The 13,107-nt window shown below is 37.5% G+C and overlaps 1 protein-coding gene across 1 annotated transcript in view; it reads left to right on the forward strand.

Annotated features, from left to right (window-relative positions):
- USP24 (ubiquitin specific peptidase 24) overlaps positions 1 to 13,107 on the forward strand; it is a 107,721-nt gene that overhangs the window by 6,401 nt on the left and 88,213 nt on the right. The window contains exons 4-10 of the mRNA XM_007471132.1: positions 575 to 581; positions 4,374 to 4,444; positions 5,239 to 5,274; positions 5,613 to 5,678; positions 9,503 to 9,568; positions 12,083 to 12,157; positions 12,781 to 12,939. Of these exons, the coding sequence (XP_007471194.1) occupies positions 575 to 581; positions 4,374 to 4,444; positions 5,239 to 5,274; positions 5,613 to 5,678; positions 9,503 to 9,568; positions 12,083 to 12,157; positions 12,781 to 12,939 (480 nt within the window). The remainder of the gene's footprint in view (positions 1 to 574; positions 582 to 4,373; positions 4,445 to 5,238; positions 5,275 to 5,612; positions 5,679 to 9,502; positions 9,569 to 12,082; positions 12,158 to 12,780; positions 12,940 to 13,107) is intronic.

The following is a 13,107-nucleotide window of genomic DNA, read 5'->3' on the forward strand; positions in this document are numbered from 1 at the left end:
GTCCCCTGCATCGGCAGGCGGACTCTCAACCACTGCGCCACCAGGGAAGCCCAAACACTTTGGTTTTTGAGAGACATTTGAAAGAAGTCAATGTAGTAGATAGAAAACTTGTCCATTGATTTATCTAGAAGGCAGGGGTTCAGTTCAGCAACCATTTATTGAAAATTTGCTGTGTGTCTGGCATTATTCTAGGTTTTGGAGATATAAATAAATAGTTCCTGCCCTTAGTATAAAGAGTAATAAGACATGGCTTCTAACTTACAGCATAGTGGAGGAAATAGGAAAAAAAATCACAGTATAACAAACAATAGGTGCAATTATAATAATAAGTACTATGTATGGAATAAGGGGAAGGAGTTGCCACCTTGGAAGGTCAGGCAGTACTCTAGAGAGGAAATGAGAGCTGAGTGGAAAGTACTGTGAGTATATCCTGTGGAATTTAGTTCCCACAACAGCTCTGCGAGTTATGTACTATTTTTACCCCCATTTTGTAGATGAGGAACTGAGGCACACAGAGGTTAAGTACCTGCCCAAGTTCACAAACCTGTTTATAGAGGGGACCTATGCAATCTAGTGCCATAGTCTGCATTCTTTATATACAATCTTGCCTCCCAAAATACTGAAGTCTTATCTTCAGCTATGTTGTGAAGATTAAATGACAAATGTATATAAAAACACTGAACACAGTGGTTCACTTTAGTAAGTACTCAGAAAATGTTCTTTTTCACCTCCCCCCAGTTTACATATACAACAATGGAGACCCAGAAATGTTGTCTCTTAATTTCTTCTCATTACCACAAAAGGAATTATCTCTCCTGCAAATGCCCTAGATCCCCTCTTCTTTCCTCTTGCCTTCTCAAGCATTTTATGCCTTAGCATTTCTATTCTTTCTTTGGTACCCTCAATTTTTTCCCCTTTATCAGATTATTCCCATTGTGTATAACAGAGTCTAGTATTTTCCCATCTTTAAAAATTCTGCATTGGATACCACTTCCATCTCTAGCTTCAGCATTATTCTGAATACCCCTTCACAACCAACCAGATGAAAGATTCCATATCCTTCCCTCTCAGTTACTCTTTTAGTGGTTGGTGTAAAATTTTAACTTATTAATTAAACAAAACCTAAATTTCATCAGTAACTTTACCCTCCTCTGAGGAGTACTTGAAAACCTTAGATTGTTTCGTGTACTCACTCCTCACCTGACTCATTATCCTTTTGTCTTTATTGTGCATTGTCTTAGTCCTCTCCTGTATTGTTTTATCCCCTCAAATAGGTACAGTCATCATTACCTTATACAGTGTTTTGACTCAGCCCTATTTATATGCTGTCTCTTTGTGTACCATTCTTTCTGTATTTCAGACCTTCCATTGGGATGATTCTTCTTCTTCCTGGAGTGCATCCTGTACAGTGTCCTTTCATCAGGGGTCCATTGGGAATTGAGTCTTTGTTTTTGATGGCTTAAACTTGACTTTATTTCCTATTCCTTGAAGAACATTTTCACTGGGTTTTAAATCCTAGATTGACATACATTTTTCTGTGAAAATATCAAAGCTATCATTTCAGTGTCTTCTGGCTTTTTTTTTTTAAATTCATTTTTGGCTGCTTTGATTCTTTGTTGCTGTGCGCGGCTTTCTCTAGTTGCAGCGAGCGGAAGCTACTCTTTGTTGTGGTGCACCGGGCTTCTCATTGCAGTGGCTTCTCTTGTTGCGGAGCACAGGCTGTAGGTGCACGGGCTTCAGTAGTTGTGGCTCGCGGGCTTTAGAGCACAGGCTCAGTAGTTGTGGCCCACGGGCTTAGTTGCTCCGCAGCATGTGGGATTTTCCGGACCAGGGCTCAAACCCGTGTCCCCTGCCTTGGCAGGAGGATTCTTAACCACTGCGCCACCAGGTAAGCCCTTTCTTCTGGCTTTGAGTATTGTTATTGAAAGTTGATTGTTGGTCTGACTGTTGTACCTTTGTAAGAAGTCTTTCTTTTCTTCATGGCTATATTATTTCTTTTTGATAGTTGGCAATTTGACTCTCACTGCAATTAACTGAGGTATTCTTTTTGTTTATTTTGCTTCAGATCATTGAATTTTCGAATCTAAGGATTTATATCTTGTAGCAATTCTGGAAAATTCTCAGCCATTACCTTTGTAAATATTGCCTCTTCCCCGTTAGTCTCGCTTCCTCTAGAACTTTGATTGGCTACATGTTGGACCTTCTCATTCTGTTCTTTTTTTTTTTTTTTTTAAATATTTATTTATTTATTTATTTGGTTGCACCGGGTCTTAATTGCTGCACATGGGATCTTTGTTGCGGTATGCAGGATCTTTAATTGCAGCATGTGAATTCTTAGTTGCGGCATATGGGATCTAGTTCCCTGGCCAGGGATCGATCCTGGGCCCCCTGGATTGGGAGTGTGGAGCCTTAGCCACTGGACTACCAGGGAAGTCCCTCTCATTTTGTTCTTATGTCCCTTATTCTCTTTCATATTCTCCATCTTTCTGTCTTCTTGTACTGCATTTCTGATAACATTTTTTCAGATCTATGGTCCAGTTCACCAATTTTTTTTCTATTTGTGTCCTATAGGCTATTTAACCTATTCATTAAGTCTTTAATTTCATTTATTATATTTCTCATTTCTATAAATTCTCATTGGTTCATTTTTGACTCTGCTTATTTTTTATTATCTCATGTTCTTGACTCATATTTTCAATCTCCTCCTTGTTTGATGCTTAACTTATATGTTTAATGCTCAACTTATAAGCATGTGTCTGACATCTAAAAGCTGGTCTGATTCTGCCAGCTTTTACTCAGTTGTTTTGTATATGTATGTATGTGTATAGAAAAACATTTTTATAGGTATTTTTTTGTTTTCCTGTGAACTTATGTTTCTTGGAATTTAATCTAAGAAGAGTTTTGAGGCCTGAGTTGAAAGTTCTTTCCTCCATAAAAGATTTACTTCTTCCAGTGCCTGAGGATACTACGGTTTGGGAATAAATTCTCAGCTTAAGGTTTTTCAGACCATAAAGGCAGTGTGAATTGGAGCAGCAAAGCCATGTGAGGGCAATTTTGTGGTTATAAATTCCTGGAGAATTTTTTTCTTCTCACAGTCCAGTACCACAGTCAAGGTAGGCAGGCTTCCTTGTTGTTTCCCTTCCACAGGTAAGTTTATTTCAGTTCATCTTACACTCAGGATGTAGCCCTTTGGGTTCTTGATTTATGTGACAAACTCTTCTTATTCTCTGAGCCCTGTCTTGGCTATGTGTCCTGCTTCTCAGCCACTGTAAGGCTGTGAAAATGGAAGTTAGAGGTCTCCAGAGTTCCACAGATGCCTACAGCGTGAAAGCTGGCCTCACAGTTTGCTTACCTCACAGGATTTCTGCTTTCTCTTTTTTTTAAACTTCTGAGCACTTTGTGTCAACTCAGCTATATATTTTTAAAGTTTTTTTTTTTTTAATGTTTTTATCCAGTGGTGTTAGTTATTTTCAGCTGGAGAGATGTTTGGGGTCACTAGACTGAACTCTGCGTTAACTCTTCAAGGCATTCCATTCTGCCTTGTTTCTCCACCACTCCACTGAAACAGCTCTCGTTAAGACACCAGCACCTTCATGTTTCTAGATCCAGAGGAAGTGTCTCTCGACCCCGTCAACAGGAATGGCCACAGTCAGTTTCTCCCTCCTTGAAACTTCCTTCCTACAGTCTCTTGCTTTCTGCCTGCCCCTCAGCCACCTTTCCTCTCTCGACTCCTTCACCTCTACCCCACTTTGATCCAGAGTACTCTCTCTAAGAAATATCTTCCATTCTCATGGGTTTAAATGCTATCTTTGTGCTGATGGCCCTCTGCTTTATTATATCTCTGTGGCCCAAACCTCTTCTCTGAGCACAACAGGCTTGAAGAGCCAACTGTCTCCTCTTGGTTGCCACACAGACACCTCAAACTGTGCCTAAAACGGAACTTCCTTACGTCTCCCCAGCCTTCATTCTTCTTCTCCCTTTCAGTAAATGGCATCACCATCTACCTGCGTGCTCAAGCCAAACATAGGAATCAGCCACGATTCATCCCTTTTTCTTATTCCCCATATCCACACTGTAAACAGGTCCTTTGATTTAATCTCACATAGATTTTAAGTTGACTTCTCTCTGTGTCCTCTGCCACCATCCTACTCCAAACACCGTCATGTCCTACCTAGTTCCTGTACTCGTCTTCTCCCTGGTATCTCTACTTTTCACTCTCTCATTCATCCATTCCATTCCATTCTCCACATAACTGCAAAACATCCCCTTAAAACATAAAAGGCATCATTTTCTTGCTTTAAACACCTCTGTTGCTTTCCTTCTAATCACAATCTACAGATTTCTGCACCATCTGGCTTTTCCTGTCTCTACAGCTTCATCTGTACCTTCTTTCCTGCACCCCGGCTCCCAGCTGGGAGAGCTGCCTCTCAGTTTTTCAAACAAGGTAGGCTTTTCTGCCTTCCCCAAACAGGACCTTTTCCATTTCAACCTCTCTGCCTGGACTATTCTTTGAATGGCTAAATCTGTCTCATCCTTTAAGTTCCAGATTAAAGACCACCTCTTCAGAGAGGTTTTCTGTGACCACCACTCTGAACAGAGTAAGCTCCTTTTTCATTAGAAGACCTTTTGTTTCTCCTTTTGTGGAATTTAGCACAGTCTGAATTATGTGTTGGTTTACTTGTCTTTATTGATCCTGCTAGAATATGGGCTCTATGAAAGCAGGTACCACATCTCTCCTCAGTCACTGTTCTGTATCCAGCCACTAGAACATTATTCAGCCCCTAGAACAGTGAATGCTTAAGAAAGGAAAGGAGGGAAGAAAAGGAGGAGAAAAGAAGAGCTTACTCTAGGGCAGTAATTAATGGTACACCTGGGACTAAAACTTTTAATTTCTTGATTCCTGATTTGCTACTCTTTAAGTTAATTTAATTCCTAAAATATAACTCTCTTAGAAAATTTAACTCAAGTTATCTTGTACCTCAGAGAGCTTAAACTGATCTCAGCTACCCAAAACACATAAATGCTTCGTATTGTAGCAATTCCATCAAAATACAGACTTACCCCTGCAACTGTTTACAGTAATGTCAGAGAATCACGTTAAGAAACATTTGAGAAAACTTTGAAATATTTTTTAAATTTTAATTTTTTTCCAGCATTTGATTTAGGATAAAAGAAGTATGAGGGTTAGTAGGGACGTTTTTGTATTGCCATCTCAATTTCTATTTTCTTTTCTCATAGGAGCCTCATGGATGGGTTGTGGATTTGGTAAATAAGGTATAAAGCTTTTATTAATATGATCATGTTTTCCATTTTCTAATGAGATTTCCTAGAGTTTGGTGTTTTAGGTAGATGACAGCTACAGAGAATAATCAGATAGGTTTTACAGTTTCTTCCTCTTTTTTATATGTGCTGTTTATTACAGATAAACCTCAGTCTTAGGGCTTAGCACATCTCCTCTAGTATATCACAGGAGCATTGGAATTATTTTTGTGATGACCCTTAAGACCAGGATTATAGAGCACACCGATAAAGCAGAATGTGAGCCTTAGTTGCTTGCTTAAACTATTAAGGTATAGCATTTTTAAATTAATGTATACCTTTTTTCTTCTCAGTTTGGAGAATTAGGTGGATTTGCAGCAGTCCAGGCCAAGCTCCATTCAGAAGATATAGAACTTGGGGTAAGTTAAACCACTATATGTACAGTGTGGAAGTTCAGTTTATCTGGGTTGCTGTGTAACCCAAGGGACATGGTCTAGACAAATTAAATTAAATGTTAAAGTTTAGGTTAATCTTTACAGGAGCGGCTTCCATGTTTCTGATAACCACAGAAATGTTTACTGTCAATCAAAATAAGCAAATTTCAGTGTATGGTGTTTGTTTTTTTTTAACACACTAATTTCTCTTTGTGATATTTTTCTCTTAACTACTAACTTGTGGTGGTTACATGAAATCATCTTGCTGTTTAGGGACAGTTGCTATATGTGGCAAGTATATGTGTACATAACAGTTTTATGCCTCAGATAAGTCAGAAGTTATTTCATAGTACCAGAAACAAATAAAATATTTTATTTTAAGATTGTTTAGTCAGCTTTTTGGTGTTACAGAGATTCATAGATAACAAGGGCTGTAACAGGAGCTTAGAATCATCCCTCAGGTGCAATACCATTATCTTTTCATGTCAACTTCATTTTCTCAAATTTAACCTTGTGATAAGGGGAATAACATAATCTTTAATTTTTCACGGACTGCCGACCTGTTTGTAACCGAGAGCACTTTATTCTGTTCTCTAGTTAATCGTTCAGTTATAAACTACTTATGTACTTGCCATGTAGAAGACACTGTGCTAGCTACTGTAAATTGATCAGAGCAGAAAATGATGTGGTAAAATAATATACCTAAGTGGTATAAATTGTGCTTACAATAGCAGTTATTTCTGTGGGACCATGACCAATCACCTAACTCCCTTGGTCCATCTTTGCATGAGAGCAGTAACAACGGTCAATGAGAGAGACTGGTGCTGTGGTTGGTAATAGTCTCTTTCTTGCTACCCAGTGTTTATCCTTAAAGATCATATGTCTGCCAGCTCATAAATACTTCTACTGACACTGATCAGAGGCCTCTTCTCCCTCCCTGACTGTTAACTAGGTTGTTAGGCTGTCATTTTGATCCCCATTAAATGGATCAAGTATGTTAGAGACGACTCTTGACCTGGAAGATAATAGTTAGTGACTTAAAAAGCAAGACAAAACAAAACCTGTTCAGATATAGGGTTTTATCCAGCTTGCTTGTTTCTCAAGAACTGGCTATATAGGTCATTGGGCAGTATTAGAAATGAACTTCATTTTTTAAAAAGTTTAAATAAAACACTCACTAATTTCCTGCAGAGTTAATTTATTTAAACAAACAAACAGAGAAGCCCAAAGTTTCTCCCCTCCTTGGATGAAAATTGGCCAAGGATGGATGCATAGGAATCTGGGCTTGTCCTCATTATTATCAAATGTCTTGAAGCTAGATACCTCCAAGATTTTTCCCTTAGGTCAGACCATTTTTCAAACAACTGTGTTGTTTGTTGCAGTTGATGTAAAATTAGATTGTTTAGGTTGTATTGAGAAGATGGTAGAAATTCAGGCATAGGAGGAGATTGCAAAGATTGAGGCTCTAATTTTGCAAACAGGTACAATTAAAATTTCACAGTAAGGGCTTCCCTGGTGGTGCAGTGGTTAAGAATCCACCTGCCAATTCAGGGGACACGGGTTCGAGCCCTGGTCTAGGAAGAGCCCACATGCCGCAGAGCAACTAAGCCCGTGCACCACAACTACTGAGCCCGCGAGCCACAACTACTGAAGCCCGTGCACCTAGAGCCCGTGCTCTGCAACAAGAGAAGCCACTGCAATGAGAAGCCCACATGCCGCAACGAAGAGTAGCCCCGCTCACAACAGCTAGAGAAAGCCCGCATGCAGCAACAAAGACCCAAGGCAGCCAAAAATAAATCAATAATTTTTTTTTTTAAATCACAATAAATGTCTGATTTCTGACCAGTAAAGAAGGTGACTATGTCCCAGCATAAATTTAGGCTGTGTTATAAGACTGAGTACAAGTGAATGTCATCATTTTACATTTATATTTACATATTTTTGGATTTGAAAAATACTGAGGAAAAAAAATCATTCACAATCTGTCAGTTTAAAATACCTGTACAAAGTAAGAAGAGAAGGTTTCCTGTCCTCCACCCCACCCCGACACATAACATCTACCTCCTAGGTCATGGTTACCCATATAATGCATAGCCTTTCTGACTTTTTCCTAAGTTTATATAAAATATATCTGCATGTTCTCTCTTTCTCTTTGAGATCAAATTGTAATCAAACTATACCTAGTAGCATACTTTCATATAACATTATATCATGGACATCTTTCCAGGTTAGTGCTATCAGTGTTTTTGATGGCTCCAGTGTGTTCCTGCAACTGTTGTACCATGATGCATTTATTAATGAGCATTGGATTATTTCTAAGTTTTTGCTATTACAGAGAGTGTTCCATGTAAATTTGTCCTTGTGTGCATTTGCTGCCATTTCTGAAGGATAGATTCCTAGAAAATGGGATTTCAAAGACTATATACATTTTAAAATTAGAATTGATAGGCTAAATCTCCTTTCAAAAAGCAGTGACCAGTGTATACTCCCACAAAGTCATTTCCTAGTACTGTCATTAGTGCTGAATATTGCCAGTCTTTAATTTTCCAATATGATGGACCAAAAAAATGGTAGTTTATTATCTAATTTGCAATACTCTGATTTCCTGTGAATTTGAGCATTTTGTTATATGACTTATTGGCTATTGGCATTTCTTCTGTAAATTTGATCTGTTTACATAGGTCTTTGGGGTTCCTTGTCTTATTTATTTTTTTCTTTTTATATTAAGTATATCAATGTCATGTCTGTTTTGTGTATTTGTAAATTTCTTTCCCGGCCTTTTCCTTCTCTTTTCATGTCTGTTGATGGTGCCTTTTTGCCATAGAGAGGCTTCAAAATTTTATACAGTCAATTTTTCCCTTAATGGCTTAAAATTTTTCTGATTTGCCTGGGGAGTGTTTCCTTCCCCATCGCAAGGTTATAAAAATACTCATATAATTTTATACTTCTACAGTTTCATTTTTTAAACTTAGTTCTTGAATTCGTTTAGAATGTATTTATATATGTTGTAAGATAGAAATCCACTTTTATTTTCTTGCAAATGGGTAACTAATTGTTGTTAAGATCCTTTAAAGAATATTCCATTTTTTTCTTCACTCCTTTGATTTGTTGGCTTTATCAAATGTCAGAATCCCGTCTATACATGAATTGTTCTTGGACTTCTGTTCCTGTCATTCATTCGTTCAGTCACTCTGCCATTTTTATACCATTTCTCCAATGTTTTCATTATTGGTAGTGCCAGTTTTGCTCAACGTCTTTCTTTTCTCAAATTTTATTGATCATTCTCATATTTTTACTCTTCTGCATATAGCCAACATGGCAGGTTCTCCTGCTCTAGAAAGTTCCACCAAGACCATATGTGGAATTGTGTTCAGTTTGTAGGTGTGTTCAGTTTGCTCATTTTTACAGTACTGGTCCTTTCCATTCAAGAACGTGGTATCTCATTTATTTGGACTATTTATGTATTTTTGTAAAGTTTCATAATTTTCTTCATGGAAGCCTTAAGTATTCTTTTGTTAAAGGCACATTTCACTTCTTCCCCAACTGTTCTCTCCTTGTTCAAATCAAATTTTTTTTTATTCTGCAATGTGAACGTTAGAATCATCTCATCCAAGCCTTGAAAGAAGTTTTATTGGCATATTCTGATTTAAATCACATTTCTACAGTAATTTAAATAAATCGACATCTTTATATCAGTTCTTCTATTCAAGAGTATAAAATGTTCTCTGACATATTAAAAGGGATTTGTTTAATGTTAAAAGGAAGAAACTCGCTCACATTTATTTCTCACCTTCACTGTCTTTTTTCAGGCAGTGTCAGCACTGGTGCAGCCCTTAGGGGTGTGTGCAGAGTACCTCAACTCCTCAGTGGTACAGGTAAGATAGGCCATTTTACACTTACTTCAGAGGTGATCTAAGACATACAAACAGTAAAATTATCTTTTTATCAGGTTGTTCAGAATTATGCCTAATTTAGAGTAACTTTTTTTTTCAGATTAGCTATCTTTATAGTGAAAATATCAGAAGATAAATAAAAGTGATTACTAATTTAAGGTATAGGAGACCTAACATTTAAGGTTATTTACCTTTTCAATTGATCATTTTATCAAATATAATTACATATTATAGCATATATTTTTCTTTGCTTCCTTCACTATAAAATAGGTGGCATATATCCTTACCCCCTTTACAGGGTTATTTAAGGGTTCAGTGCCATTATGTGTTAAACAGTGTTGAGTGGTGCTGGCCTCACCTGCTAGCCAAGTCACTCTCTATCTGAGTAACAGTTTAACAGCATATCTCGTCTGATTTCTTGACTCTGCAGATTGTACGTCAGCAGGTCACAGGATAGTCAAGGCTGTGGAATGTTCAGCTTTCTAATGCTTAGGGCTTATTACATTTTCTTATTCCTTTCCATTTCAGTTAACAAGTTTTACTGAATAAAATGTCATGTTGAAATACCTCCATTTATTATTTTCTTTATAGAAATAAGTCTGTGAAACTTAAAACTTTCACAGAGATTTTTTAAAATCACCGCAAATGGTTTTGAAAGCTTAGTGTCCTTTGGAAGCAAATAGTATGCACTGTTCCTTCTTTCTAATATCTAATTTACTTAGGGCCATTTTAACAAGGGGTATAGGATTTTTTTAGTAGGTTTTGGAAATTCCTGCTATTTCTAAGTTTTAAGTGCCTTCTTTAGAGTTTTTTTAAATGAAACAGGATGGCTACTTATGTATTTCTTCATTCTGGATACCAAGGTCTTTAGAGACACTTAGTGTTCTCTCACTTACTAAGCATATGAATACAATCATTCTTTTTGTAGCTGAAACACGAAGACAAAGAGACTAAATGATTTGACTTAATAATTTAATAATTGGCTTTTTAATAATCAGAGCCAGGATTGAATTTTTAAATGCATGCTTTTAAACCCATGCATTGCTCCGTGGAAAGACCTTCAGTGTAAATATTCCAACTGCTAATTAATAACTAAGTTCTTTAGAAATTCCAGGTTTTATATGTAAACACAGTGTACTTTTTTTGGCTGCGTTGGGTCTTCGTTGCTGCACGCGGGCTTTCTCTGGTTGCTGTGAGCGGGGGCTACTCTTTGTTGTGGTGTGCGGGCTTCTCATTGCGGTAGCTTCTCTTTTTGCAGAGCACAGGCTCTAGGTGCACATGCTTCAGTAGTTGTGGTGCATGGGCTTGGTAGTCGTGGCTTGCGGGCTCTAGAGCGCAGGCTCAGTAGTTGTGGCACACGGGCTTAGTTGCTCCGCGGCATGTGGCATCTTTCCAGACCAGGGCTTGAACCCGTGTCCCCTGCATTGGCAGGCAAATTCTTAACCACTGTGCCACCAGGGAAGTCCAAGCACAGTGTACTTTAAAAAGAGTAAAAAGTATATGAATTTCCAACCAAAGCTTATTTAACTTTATTTTAATTATATCAAACCATCTAACCTTAAATTCATTCAGCAATAAATTCATACCATATTTATGTAAGTTAACAATTGTCTCTACCACTTGCTCCTTGTGTGACTTCGGAAGGCTGAAGTAACTCCTATGACTTGGCTTCTTTATCTGTAAAATAGTGATAATAACCATGCTTGTCTCACAGAGTTGCAGTGAGAATTAAGTCGGGCTGGCACATGCTGACAAGAGCCATGTGACTTACCTCTTACCCTGACAGCTCTCAGTTCTCACTATACAGTTGGCATAAGTGTAAATAAAGAAATTCTACTAGGATAATCAGTTGCCTGATGTCATTTTAATTCATTGCTAATGTCTTCTTGCTTTGACAGCCAAATATTGTCTATCGTCTCTTGTCACCAGATAAGTTTTAAAAATTATTTTACTTAAATGGAAGTGATCATTTAGATCTAGCTAATAGTTTGCTACTTCTCACATACTGTTTAGAGTTAGTTACCTGGTTATGCTACCATTCTGGAGCAGTGTGTTGTATGAGTCTTGTCTATAGGCCTCACTTATGTCAGTTAGCAAAATAAATGCCTAATAAAACAGTGTATTTTTCATGGTCTGTGCTTATATTCGTTTTTTAAATCAAATGCAAAATACTTTATTACAAAAATAATACATACTCATGCTTAATGTTTTAAGTTAGTCGGTGTGTCTTTGGTTGTCTTTGGTTGCTCTTCAAAGGACCCTTTATAAGATATTAAAGAGGAATTGCACCCATATGATAGTAAAGAAGGTGAGGCACAGAATCAGTTAAGGGTTTACTTGGGATGGTATTACCTAGTTAGTGGCTGCTCTAATACTAGAATTCCGATCTTTGCATAGCACCCTCTCCTTTATGAAATGTGAATAAAAAAGTGTCTCCTCTCTAGTTTGGGGACAGATTCAGGGGTCCTTATTAACTTCAGTACTGTTTTCTTGCAGCCCATGCTGGACCCAGTCATCCTTACTACAATCCAGGACGTGCGGAGCGTGGAAGAAAAGGACCTTAAAGATAAGGTAATGTTCTCTCCAGTCAAGTAGCCCCAATGCCTATTGGTCCATGGAAGCAGAGCCAGGGCTTGGGGCAAGGTTCACACACCATTGCTGTTTGGATTGTGGTCACGTACAACTCACATCAAATTAATTTTACATCTCCCAACCAAAAAATGTTTTGTCTGAAATACCAAGTGGTTGGTGTTACGTCAGTCAATAGAATGAATGTAGGGTTGTCAGCAAGTGATACCATTAGGAATTTTGCTAACGTGTTGATTTTGATAGTAGTATAATTGGCATAGCATTGAAGAAGCTTTAAAATAATTCAGTATTAAAAGCTATATCCAAAGGTGTTTAAAGCAATTTTAACATTTAAATTTAACATGATTTATTTTGTCTACCTTGAATTTATCACAGAACCCTTCCTTTTTCTTTGCTCACATATGTGCTAACTTTTGTTTAGAAGTAAAATGTAGTTTATTGACCATGTGGAATATCATATACCATTAGGCCATGGTTATTGAAAATGTCCTGTATTCCTGTGTGTGTGTGTGTAAGAATTGGCATCAAAATGTTTTCATGGTTCCTTTTTGTTTCTTCTGTTTATATATCTGTATGTTTGTGTGTATTTTGTTTTTAAATAAAAGAGATTGGTTAGCATCCCGGAGCTCTTGTCTGCCATTAAGTTACTTTGCATGCGCTTCCAACCGGATCTGGTGACCGTTGTGGACGACCTTCGACTAGACATCCTACTGCGCATGCTGAAATCACCTCATTTTAGCGCTAAAATGAATTCCCTCAAAGAAGTAAGTTTTGCGTCCGTTTCTGGAAGACTTAAAGGACAGACACTTTAAGTTCTTCCAGAACTTGTGGTTATTAATATAAAAATGTTGGGAAATAAAGAATAATAATTTCTTGTAATCCTACAAAAAGAGATAACAGTGATTATATGTAAAATGGTGTACATGTTTATA

Source organism: Lipotes vexillifer, unplaced genomic scaffold, assembly GCF_000442215.2.
Source record: "Lipotes vexillifer unplaced genomic scaffold, Lipotes_vexillifer_v1.1 scaffold1003, whole genome shotgun sequence".
Taxonomy (NCBI): Eukaryota; Metazoa; Chordata; class Mammalia; order Artiodactyla; family Lipotidae; genus Lipotes; species Lipotes vexillifer.